This window comes from Nicotiana tabacum, chromosome 1 (genome assembly GCF_000715075.1).
Source record: "Nicotiana tabacum cultivar K326 chromosome 1, ASM71507v2, whole genome shotgun sequence".
Classification (NCBI taxonomy): domain Eukaryota; kingdom Viridiplantae; phylum Streptophyta; class Magnoliopsida; order Solanales; family Solanaceae; genus Nicotiana; species Nicotiana tabacum.
The window spans coordinates 141,262,457-141,275,197 of NC_134080.1; the positions used below are offsets into that span (position 1 = coordinate 141,262,457).

The window sequence follows — 12,741 nt, forward strand, 5'->3', positions numbered from 1 at the left end:
TAGTATAGGCTTCAAGCTACTACCCTCTCTTGAACTTGTATAGTTATGAACCATTATTTCAAGAGCCTTGCTTGGTTCCAGCTACACCTTGCTGAATACATTTGTCAAAAATATTTAATTTATGCTCTCAAACTAGTAGGAAGACTCTACCTATTTAGAACTCTCTACCATTACCAAGGGCATGAATGCATAGCTTATTACTGTACCTGGACAATAAATGAATAACAGAAAGCCAGAACGCAAGAGATGCATAATCTCCAACATTTATGGTTGCAGTTCATAATTTCAATCTGCCCTCCAAAATGAGTACACTAAAACACCAAATAAAAAGCTTGCCATGCAAGGGCTAGGGGTAATGCAATTGAAATATGACAAATGCACCAAGGAGTTGTCATAGGTCCAACCAAAAATAAACCATAAATTATCCACAAGTAACATGTCAGCCAACTTGTTCAGAATCATCACTCAATGAAACCACCGTCCAATCCTAGTGCGCTTGCCAGCTGCCACCACTTTTCTTCTGCTTCGAAGACATGTTTGCTCCATCAAACCCTAAACTGAAAGTTCAGGTATGGCAGAATCAACTTCCCCAAGATTATGCACCACATCAGGTTTATCAAGGGACTTTTTAGGTGATACATCGTCAATATCACTGGACCTCTTCCTCTTGTTTGTCTGCTTGGTTTCAGTCTCAGTGATAGGCTTCGCACCTTCTTTATCATCCTCCACACATTTGTCAGTTTCAGCAGCTTCTTCAGTTGGAACCTCATCTTTTCCATCTGAGCCACCATCAACATCTTCATTCAATCCTGCATTTTCTTCCTCAATTTGGCGCTGCAATGATTCTATTACGTTCATCAACTCTCTATTAATCTGCCAACAAAACAACCTTCAGTGTAAGACTAAAACTTATACTCATAAGTACAAAAGTTTCTTGTTTCAACAAATACCATGGAATGATTAAGTTTTGCTTATGACATTAATATATCGACTACTGAGATAGTAATTAGTAATGATTGGATTTTGGAGCACCACAAAGTTGTCAGGTAAATTGTGAATTAGGTACCTGGGGGTTCTGGAGAAAATCAGATATATCAGTCGGGCATGACGGGCATTTCATTATATTTTTCTGCACTCGTAATGTCCGTCTGCCTTCACCCCTCTGTCTTGTAAAAGACTGTCCAGCAAAGGCACTTTCCAAACATGCCTTGCAGAAGTTATGAGCACATGGAGTGGTAAGTGGGAGATTCATCACTTCCCGGCAAATAAGACAGCTAAACTCTGCACCATCACATCATTTCATGGATATTGAGAATTAAATTGAAGACATTATGCAATCACTAACAATCAAAAGGAAACCTAAAATCAGATAATACCACATACGGCCTAGTTAAATCAGATTAGAAGGCAAAAGATATAATGGCTAGCATTGAATGAGAAGTATACCTTTCAAAAGCCTTTGCTTCACAGACACTGTATTTTTCTTTGATCTAACTTTCCTCACTTTTGTTCCATCATCATCATTTTGACATTGAATAGGTTTTCGACTATTAGGAGGAGCTTTTTTCCATATCCAACAACTCTTCTCCTCCTGTAAAACAGAAACCATATATTACAAACAGTGCCAACATTATTATAATGTATGCTTCACATACAACAAAGTTGATTTAAAAAATGTCACTGCATTTACAGAAAGAATGTAAATAGCCCAATTAAATTGGCAAAATTAATCACACAATCTGACAATCAGCATCCTTTAATGTTCTAAATTACCACACAGAAAAACTACTGCAGATTCTAAATATCATGCTACAATTATCTAGCTTCTCACATCATAATCCCAAGCCGGAGATCCCTTTCTTTCAGTCATATCTGTAGCACCATTTAGCTCTTTTACGGAAGGCAAGGCCCTAGGACGGTCCCCATGCTCATCACTGCCAATATAACAAGGTTAATTAAATAAAAGAAAATCCCAAAAAGAAGGGGATAGACATTTGCAAATAAGTAAAATTGCACAAATAAAAGACCTGGTCCATGGGGCAGGTTCATTATCACAGCGCACAAAAAGATATCGACACACTTTGAATCCCTGCACAAATGTCAAAGACACGTATATGATTGACATAGATGGAGAATCGGAGATACAGATGCATAAAGATTTGGACAAGAGTTTCACACTTGTTTTCCAGCTTTCCGCCAGCATTTTTCAATCCTGTAAACCCCGTCATATCGTACTCCCTTCTCTGGTGCATAAGAAGAACGCTTCTCCTTATGGGACCTATATATATAAGAAAAGGATAAAACTTGTGCATTTGAAATGCACAAATGCACCTCCAACATCAATGAAAAAGATCTGAGACGATGTAAATATTGGCAAATCCCACCAAATAGACTATTAGTAACTCAACTAGTGGATGCTGATAGAAATTATTTTGTTGACAAAGGTCAAGACATTTCAATAGCAGAAAGTTGGCATCCTGAAGCTAAGAAATAGATTGCAACATAGATCGCATAACAATTACCCTACTTGGTACTTCAAAAATTTAGAGAAAACAACAGCAATTGCACAGAATGTCAAGAACAATCACAAGTACATCAGCTATCATGCAAACTTGGTTGCTCTGACATGAAACTTAACATCTCTATGATACATAACATCACACTGTGGAAGTTAAATAAGCCAACTACATATACTTTATTGACCAACCCAAGAGTGCCTAACACAACAATAAATCAGCCAATTTCCAGTCAAAAGAAGGGATAGCAAGAATCATTTCAGTTATCTACATTTTTAATCAAAATGTTAAATGCACCAACTGACCTCACAACTCGGACAGGATAACCCTTGAGACAGCTGATACGTAAAGCTTCATTAAGCTTATCAAATTTCTGGTCAAATGATTGTAACTTGTTTGTTCGCTTGTTACCACTCAAGTCTCTTCCACCACTAGCCAAACAAATGAACATAAAACTACTTAGAAGGGTACCTCAGCAGAAACCAGCAGCACCAAAAGTTATCAGTGTAAATAAATAAACAAATGCAAAACCAAGCATTAATCTGGACTCACTTTTTAGTAAACAAAAGTCAAATTGATAACACTCATAAAGGGTTTTCAGAAATCAAAAGGAAGAATCCAGCTTAACCACAACTGATAGATACTTTACACGAGCATGGTGCTCAAAATACAAGAAACAACAGAGAATAGAAATTCAACACAGCAAATGCATCATAAGTGGAACATCATGCATAGAGTAAGTTTGAGAAAACGAGTTGCATGCAAGGTGAGCTAAGGGAAACAACAGAAGGTACATATATCAAACAAAAGATAAAAGACAAGCAACACAGACAAAACTTTACCTTCCAGTATAAAGAAACCATTCACCATGGTCCTCATCATCTTCGTATCCGCCAGAAAGTGCAACAGACTGGGCCCCATAATCTGACTGGCCAGCAATTCCAGCCACATGAGGGAAATGAGCCCCCCATTGCCGACACTCAAAACGATCCTCCCAAGTCTCACCAACTAAGACGCCCAAGTTGCGCTCTGGATCATTCTCTGCTGAAATTGGTCCAAAATGGTCACCAGGGATTGTGACAAAAATCTTCCCACTGCAAGCATTAGCCTTTCCAGACTTTTTTGCACGCTCAGTGGTGAAAGCTTTGTCAGGTCTATTTTGGTTGTGAATGAAATGGGCAACTTTTGAAGTCCCCCCAGAAGCACCAGATCGTAGTGTTCTTGCCATTCTTATGGCAATGACTAGAGCAGAGTTAATTCGAGGTTGGCTTGCCATTTTCGGCGGAATAGGGGTACGACAATTAGCACATGTGCTCTTCCGCTGCCCAATCCACTTTTGGAAACACTTCAAGCAAAAGTTATGACCACAAGGCGTCTGACATGGAAAAGATAATAGTAGTAAGATGGAGCTGTGTGAAGCCTCCAAATTAAATAACTATTCCTTCAAAAGGAAATGAGCATCTATCCAACAAAGGATCAAAGATCACTTGTAATCAAGTGATCAACCAAGTAGGTAAAATATTCCTAATGCCCATTCTATTGGGCTTGAGTGGTCCAAATCATGTATCTCATACAAACCTACCAATATTTTAGTACTCAAACATCATAGAAACAAAACAATTAAAAAGAAAATTAAAAAATAAAGCATGAGATACCACATACACAATTTATAGTAACAATGATTACTGGAACGGCAATAGACAGGGAAGGGCTAATCCATTAGTCATGGGCATCTATGCTTATTTACGCAAAGCTATTTATTGATGTCAATTTAAATATGTTCATTGGCATGCAAGTTATCTCACTGTCCATTTTCCCACTATTTCCTATTCATGAATTGTACTCTCTAACAGCACAGGGGAAGGAAACTTAATGACAACAAAAGAAGTGTGTGCATTTCGCAATCAAAGAAACCCTTGAACTCACCTCCATTCAACAAAGAAATTTCACATATGAACTCTTCTCAGGATCGGACACAACAATACAAGTAACATATATCTAGGAGGCATAAAGCAAGGACATTTCAGTAATTGAAATTAAGCATAAGGTTTTGAGTAACATTTATAAAATTAAAAAAAACAAGGTCTCTTCCTGTTCTTCTGATTAAGCATAAAACTTTATGAGTCCAAAACATAAGGTTCTTTGTGTTCCAAGTTACAGATGTGAACCTAGAAGGAAGTCATCTCGGGAGTGAAATTGAAATATTTCAGGCTAAGCATCTATGTGAGGCAACTTGCAATAATGGCAAATCAGGACTAGTATATCTTTAATACAAAAATGAGGAGAATGAAACTAAAACGTAAAATTGAAAAAGGAAAAAGGGGATAAAGCAAGGAAAGGACAAAAACATTGAAAATGCGATATACCGTGACAGGTCTCTCCGGCAGTTGCATGCACATAGAGCAGTTCAAACTTCCATCGAGAATGTTGAGAACATCGTTGTCTGTATTGACAACCTCCAGATTACTGGCTTTAGCGCTTCCGCTCAAGAGCTCTTGTCGTTGCTTGGCCTTCTCTTGTTCGGTGAGCGACGAGTCGGATTCTATGGCCCGAATGGCGGCGATCAAATCGCTGCCAGACGACGAGGAAGCCGCAGTAGCATTCTGTTTAACGGCGACCCGGGGGGCATCGGGAGGCAAAGAGCAATCAGGACACTCCCAGTTGACGGCGTCGGCCATGGAATTGGGAGGAGCAGAGAGGCAGGTGACGTGCCAGGGAGTGGCACAAGTCTTACAGAGGAGGGATTCATTCTCCGATGGCTTCGTTTTGCACACCATACAGACGCCATCGCCGTCGCATGGGAGGTCGCTATCGTGCGCCATCGGAGTGGTTGAGGACAGCAAATATGAGGTAAAGTTTAGGGGGAAATAAAGCCAATGAAGTAGAGTGAGAATGAAAGAGGGCGTGAGAAAAGAGAAGAGACGATTGGCGATTTTAAATAGGGAGAGAGGAAGTGGACTATTGCCCAATGGACGCGGGGAGATGTTTTTCAACAACAACAACAACAACAACAACCCAGTGTAATCCCACAAGTGGGGTCTGGGGAGGGTAATATGTACGCAGACCTTACCTCTACCCCGAGGGGCAGAGAGGCTGTTTCCAGGAGACCCTCGGCTCAAAGAGGCAACAAGAGACACTATATTAGTACTATCAATAGACTCATAATAAAACAACATAAAGTACCATAAAATCCATAACATAACATAAATACCATAAAAACAAAGTAACAACAATATAAGAGATATAGGAAATACGAGAAAGATGTAAGGTATTAATACACAGGAGATAAAGCCCATCATCAGTAGTTGATCAATAGCATCCTAAGACTACTTCCTAACTGGCTAGTCTCACTCTAGTGCGCTGTAACAAAGACATCACAATTTCCCTAACCTACCACCTTAATGCTCGATCTCCACAATTCCCTGTTTAGGGCCGTGTCCTCAGTAACCCTAAGTCGCGTCATATCCTGCCTGATCACCTCTCCCCAATACTTCTTAGGTCTCCCCCTACCTCTCCTCGTACCCACCACTGCCAGTCGTTCACACCTTCTCACCGGTGCATCAGTGTTCCTCCTCTGAATGTGCCCGAACCATCTGAGTCTTGCTTCCCGCATCTTGTCCTCCATGGGGGCCACACCCACCTTCTCTCGAATATCTTCATTTCTAATCTTATCCTTCCTTGTATGCCCGCACATCCACCTCAACATCCTCATCTCTGCAACTTTCATCCTCTGGATGTGTGAGATCTTCACCGGCCAACACTCGGTCCCATACAACATAGCAGGCCTAACCACTGCCCTCAATTTTTTTTCGATTAAAAAAATTGGTGTGAAAATTTAGGCCAAATTTTCAAATTTTGGTATTCCCTCTATTTTCGTGTGGATCTATAAATGGCAAACTACTTATTTAATTTCTCTATAAGAAATTTCCTTAAATTTTATCTACAAATCTAGGCTCAAATATTAAAATCTGCAAATTAATTAAACTTCTTCCATTTATCACTGCATTTATTTTAAGAACTTAACCACAAACAAATCAAGGTGTCACTTTTCCATATTGACCTTTCTAATTCTATTAATTTTTTTGTATTTTTTACATGTCGTTATACATTTCAGTTACGATGGAACCATGTCAAAATATATTGTGTTATTTCCCTTAGAACTTGATGCAGCAACTAGCGAAGCTTGGCAAGTGTATTGTTTGACTCAAAAGATATTGAAACCTTTTTGAATAAATCAATCAAAGAAAATGAAGGGTAAATCTTAACTAAGTATAATAATCTCTAGAACAAAAGATATGCAAGGTGAATATGGGGATAAGATTTCTTTATCTTGTCAAGATGAACCATCAAACAATAATGACATCAATCGTTTATGTAAGCAAGTGTTATAGCGAGTGTTCTTAGTTGGGAAAATGCCGAGAGAGAGTTACAAGGTTGTTTTACGCTCTATATATAAGGGACAAACCCCTTCTAAGTTCTAAAAGACAAATCACAGAGAATATTTGAAAGAATATTCCTAATGTTCCCTAATGGGCCTACACTACTGCGAAAGTCATATAGTCTCTTGGTCGCTTGTAGGTCGTCTCCTACAGGATGTCGAGCTACGAGGTTCTCGTCGCTTGTCGTACTCATTAACGACCGTGATTGTCCAAATTTGGACACATACAGTTAGTCCATTCACTTGTCCAGGTTGCAACTTGGTGCATTCTCGATAAGTGGACACCATGCATTCTTATGGAGAAATTTGATCCTATGAGGCGTTACGGCTTGGCCAATAATGGGCGATCAGCGTGCTCAGCTAGACACCGGATAGTGTATTTTACCAGGAAATAATGTCATCTCCACGTGCGTCATCATTATGCGTGTTTTCGAGATAGGGGTTGATGGCCTGTCGCTTCAATTTCGGTGCCACTCTACAACCTTCCGCTTCGATACTGGCGCCACCCAACCCTATAAATAGGTGGAGGATTTGTTTTTTCAAAAAATCTTGGCCATTTCACTTCTGGTTATCCTTTCTCATCCCTCTTGCATTTGTTCTAACAACTTTCTGTTTCTTCTTCTCCCATTCTTTATTCATAACTTTCTCTGCTACTTTAACACTTCTTCCATCGGAGAAATGCCTAGAACGCATCGATCTCATGAAGGGGTTTCTGAGGCTGCCCCGTTGTTCGTGGCACTCCCCTCTGGCGGTGAGGATATGGCGGTGGAAGAGGGGGTAGCTTTCCCACCGTAGAGGAATTGATGCCAAGACACCCCACGTCTCGAAGCGACTTCCTCAAGTATCCTCCTCCTACTCCTCCCCGCGTACTCTCTGAAACGGAACAAGCTCATATTGATGTTCTCCGTACAAAGTATAGCATCCCCGCTCATGTTGATATGGTTCCAGCGGGAAGGGACTTCGTGGAAGTCCATAGACCTGGGTACTGTGCTTTTTATGAGTACCCCCTTCGTGATCGGCTATTCTTTCCCCCTCCCTCCATTAGCGGAGGAGTTCTGCAGATTCTATCAAGTTTGCCCGGTGCAACTCTCGCCATACACACTTAAGATACTTCTGTTGTTAACAAAGTATGCTGAGTTGGTGGGGTGCGACGTTATTATCCACCACCTCTTGCACCTCTCCTCACCCAGCTTTCATAGGGGCACTATGGTGAATTTGAGGCATCGTGGAATAAAAGGGCTGGTAGTTGGGACCGATGACCGAGCAAGTTGCAAGTTTTGGCATAAGTATTTCTTTGTCAAAACCGAGCACATTGTTTCCGATCCCACTAGGTTCCCAGAGCAGTGGAACGAGAATCGTAAGTGTCGCCACTTAGTTTATTCTTTCTTTTCCTATTCATTCCTTATAGGGTTTGTTTTCTTCGCATTTGCAGCTTTGAGGCGCCCACCCTGCCCTATTACGGATATAAGGGATTGGGTAGCTCATCTATTACCCCATGCAACGGAGACCCGAGATTGGCCCGCCTTCGTGAAATGTTATGGTCCGAGAGTTTCATCTGATAAGTGTTTTCCCCTATATCACTTCATTTAATGTACACTGTTATTTATTGATACGACTCTTCGTGATGACAGGTCAAGGACTTTCTAGGCGGAGGGCCCCAGTCCCTGCATTCCGAAAGGTTGTCGCTACTGCGGGGATGCAATTTGCTTTAACTGAATCCATTCGAGGGGGTTGTACTCAGCCGGTTTGAATGAAAGGTTTTTCTTAGGATTTGATTGTGAGGGAAGAGGCCTCTTCCGTACTGACCCCTCACCTCTTGGATGAATCCTCTAATGGGGACGAATCGTTACTAAGAAAGAGAAAGAAAGTGGAGCTTAGAAAGGACATGGTTGTGGACACAGGTGGAAGTAGGGTGGGTGCGTCGCAGACGGCACCTGTGCCCACATTTATGGCCAACGCCATCTTAGCTGGGAGGTCTTCCCAAATGGAAGGGGTCTACCCAGGAGGTGGTTTTGTGCGCTCTGCTGAGGGTGGTGTCTCGTCCAATGTTGGAGGGCCCCGCGTGTTGAGGGTGAATGATCGGGTTCGGATGTCGATCCGAATGATATCCATGAGTTTGTAGAATGCCATACCCATGTAGAGGTCAGGATGGAGGATTCTGATCAGCATATAGTTATCCTTGGGGACTATAACTTGTTGTCGAGCTGCGAGCAGGTGGCATCTGCCTTAGCCCCTTTATGTGCGGCCCTTGAGAGCGAGGTGCTTAGAACGATGAGCGATGTGGAGTTGTCTCGTGGCGTTGCCGGCATGGCCTTGCGGGTAGAATTTTCTTTTCCCTTTCGTCATTGGATTTTTGTCGTTATTTTTAGCCTATATTCATCTTTAACTTTTGCTTATTGTGGCAGACCCTTATCATGGAGACTGAGCGCGAGCGTCGGGAAAGAAAAAGAATGGCCATCTTCAGGAAGAAGTCTTCCAAATATCAAAAATACCACACCAAGCACCGTGCGATGGCCGACATCTATACTCAGCATCCTGACTTCCAATTATTTCATGAAGGGCTTAAACAAAGGGAAGACCAACTGGCGCACAAAGTCGAGGACTTGAGAGAGCGGGACGAGGATCTCATGAAAGTCGTCGCCCGCAATAGCGAACTCGAGGCATCCCTTAAGACAAAGAAGGATGAGCTTGAGTTAAGTAGAGGTGTGATGGCTGAGAATGCCGACCTACAGGCAAAGGTAGCTAGTTTGACTATCAAGTTGGGAACGAAGTCAGCAGAGATTGACGAGCTTAAGGTTGAGCTGAATGTGAGTGTTGATAGACTAGCGGCCGTTATTTCTGAAGCGACGGTTTTGGAGGATGCTCTCCGTGTATATAGATCGGAGCGAACTAAGGAGGAAAAGGCATCCGCGCTCAAGGTGGCGAGGCTTGAGGGGTGTGTTAAGGAGTTGGAGGCGGAGTTATCTGTGTTGATTGGGCAAGTGGCCTTGCTGAGAACGGAGGATGCGAGTTGACGCTCACAACCTTCTACGACTCGTGCCTCGGCCGATCCGATCGTGCCTCGGCCGATCCAATCGTGCCTCGGCCAATCCGATCGTGCCTCGGCGCTTATATGAGTTGTGGGTTCATGCTGAGGCCTGGCTTGAGGTGTACAAGGCTCTTCATGCTGAAATGAGGGCATCTGAAGCAGAACTTCAAGGCGTGTGTGCCGAAGCTCGTGCAGCTCGTGAGGCATGCGGGTACGACTCTCTTACACCTGATTGGGATGACATCAACTCTGATGATGCGAACCTCTTGCTTCTGACTCTTGGTATGAAGATGCGTATCCAACCGGGGATGATGTGTAACTTTTTGTTTGTACTTACTTTTTTCCTCGGGATTTTTGTAAGGGCATGCTTGAGCCCATTGTAAAGATAGGTATAAGTAATATTTTGTTGTAATGAAGAATTTGTTTTGTCGATTCGGTGATGATCTTTGTAATATCTATGGTATCTCGGGTACTTGTCGAACTATTAAGCCGATTTTGCTTCGGGTGAGATCGATTCCTTTTTCTTTTGGTGATGGCTTTAGCCTTTGGGATGCTACCTTCGAACTGTCATCGAAATAGGATCCCGTCATAGTTCGAGTGGAGTCGAAATTCATTTCCCGTTGATGGACTTGGCCATTGGGATGTTACCTTCGAACTGGTGTCGAAGTAGGATCCCGTCGTAGTTTGAGTGAAGTCGAACTCATATTTTTGTCGATGGCCTTGGCCATTGGGATGTTACCCTCGAACTGGCATCGAAGTAGGATCTCGTCGTAGTTCGAATGAGGTCGAACTCATATTTTTGTCGATGGTCTTGGCCGTTGGGATGCTACCTTCGAACTGTCGTTGAAGTAGGATCCCGTCGTAGTTCGAATGAGGTCGAACTCATATTTTCATCAATGGCCTTGGCCGTTAGGATGTTACCTTTGAACCGGTGTCGAAGTAGGATCTTGTCGTAGTTCAAGTGAAGTCAAACTCATATTTTTGTCGATGGCCTTGGCCATTGGGATGCTACCTTCGAACTGGCATCGAAGTAGGATCCCGTCGTAGTTCGAATGAGGTCGAACTCATATTTTTGTCTATGGCCTTGGCCATTGGGATGTTGCCTTCGAACTGTCGTCGAAGTAAGATCTCGTTGTAGTTTGAATGAGGTCGAACTCATATTTTCATTGATGGCCTTGTCCATTGGGATGTTACCTTCACTGGCGTCGAAGTAGGATCCCGTCGTAGTTCGAGTGAAGTCGAACTCATATTTTTGTCGATGGTCTTGGCCTTTGGGATGTTACCTTCGAACTGGCGTCAAAGTAGGATCCTGTCGTAGTTCGAATGAGGTCGAACTCATATTTTCGTTAGTAGCCTTGGCCATTGGGATGTTACCTTCGAACTGGCGTCGAAGTAGGATCCTATCGTAGTTTGAGTGAAGTCGAACTCATATTTCTATCGATGGCCTTGGCCATTGGGATGTTACCTTCTAACTGGCGTCAAAGTAGGATCCCGTTGTAATTCAAATGAGGTCGAACTCATATTTTCGTCAATGGCCTTGTCCATTGGGATGTTGCCTTCGAATTGTCGTCGAAGTAGGATCCCGTCATAGTTCGAATGAGGTCGAACTCATATTTTCATTGATGGCCTTGGCCATTGGGATGTTACCATCGAACTGGCATCAAAATAGGATCCCATCGTAGTTCGAGTGGAATCAAAATTCGTTTCCCGTCGATGGACTTGGACATTAGGATGTTACCTTCGAACTGGCGTCGAAGTAGGATCCCGTCATAGTTCGAATGACGTCGAACTCATATTTTCGACGATGGCCTTGGCCATTGGGATGTTACATTCGAACTGGCATCGAAGTAGGATACCGTCGTGGTTCGAATGAGGTCGAACTCATATTTTCGTCGATGGCCTTGGCAATTGGGATATTGCCTTCGAACTGTCGTTGAAGTAGGATCCCGTCATAGTTCGAGTAAAGTCAAACTTTGTTTTTTCTCGATGGCCTTGGCCATTGGGATTTGTGTTCATACATTGGAGATTTGATTATATTCTTGTAGGAAATACATGTTGGATTTGTACATACAATAGAGATTTGATTATCTATATCTAGTCCCTTCATTACTTGTCCTGGATATCACGTCGACGGGCAGGATGATGAACAATACTTTGGATCTCGAGACATCCCCCTTGCCACCTCATTAAAAACCTCACCGAGAAAACCTGATTGGGACAAAACCTGGATGAGGGAAAAAGAGTATGACTTAGGTGGCGCCTCCTTTCAGAAATGGAAGTATTTGAGATGGGCGGCATTCCAATTGTTTTGGAGTAGTTTTCCTTCCATTGTCTCTAACTGGAATGCTCCTCTGTTTGCTGCCGTCGTGATTTTGTATGGTCCGTCCCAGTTTGTTCCCAGTTTTCCCTTATTAGGGTCTTTCACTGCTTGTGTTTTAGCTTTGAGGACGTAGTCTCCGACCTTGAGCGGTCGTACTTTGGCCTTCTTGTTATAGTACCTTTCTACTTGTTTATTTTGGGCTACCATTCTTACGTGAGCCATATCTCTTCGTTCTTCGACTTCATCCAGATCTTGTAACCTACTTTCGTCGTTGCTTGATCCGCTTTCATTGGAGTATCTCAAGCTAGGTTCTCTGACTTCGACGGGTATAACTGCATCAGTCCCGTAGACTAGTGAATATGACGTCTCGCCTATGCTAGTTTTTGGCATAGTGCGGTATGCCCATAGTACTTCTGGCAGTAGTTCAGGCCATAGCCCT

At 42.6% G+C, this 12,741-nt stretch overlaps 1 protein-coding gene across 1 annotated transcript; it reads right to left on the reverse strand.

Annotated features, from left to right (window-relative positions):
• Window positions 1-247: 247 nt before the first annotated feature.
• LOC107784870 (E3 ubiquitin-protein ligase ORTHRUS 2) lies at window positions 248-5,432 on the reverse strand. Its single transcript, XM_016606063.2, has 9 exons — window positions 4,883-5,432; window positions 3,359-3,891; window positions 2,822-2,947; window positions 2,179-2,278; window positions 2,028-2,089; window positions 1,832-1,934; window positions 1,447-1,591; window positions 1,067-1,281; window positions 248-873 (listed from the first exon to the last, which is right to left on the reverse strand). The coding sequence occupies exons 1-9, from the start codon at window positions 5,336-5,338 to the stop codon at window positions 553-555; spliced, it is 2,061 nt and encodes a 686-aa protein (XP_016461549.1). The 5' UTR covers window positions 5,339-5,432; the 3' UTR covers window positions 248-552.
• Between the last annotated feature and the right edge of the window lie 7,309 nt (window positions 5,433-12,741).

Coding starts and splice junctions, on each gene's coding strand:
- LOC107784870 (XM_016606063.2), bottom strand. CDS start 5,338: ATGGCGCACGATAGCGACCTCCCATGCGACGGCGATGGCGTCTGTATG. Junction 2,948..3,358: donor TGGTTTCTTTATACTGGAAG/GTAAAGTTTTGT, acceptor TTGTTTGGCTAG/TGGTGGAAGAGACTTGAGTG. Junction 1,282..1,446: donor GAAGCAAAGGCTTTTGAAAG/GTATACTTCTCA, acceptor GTGATGGTGCAG/AGTTTAGCTGTCTTATTTGC.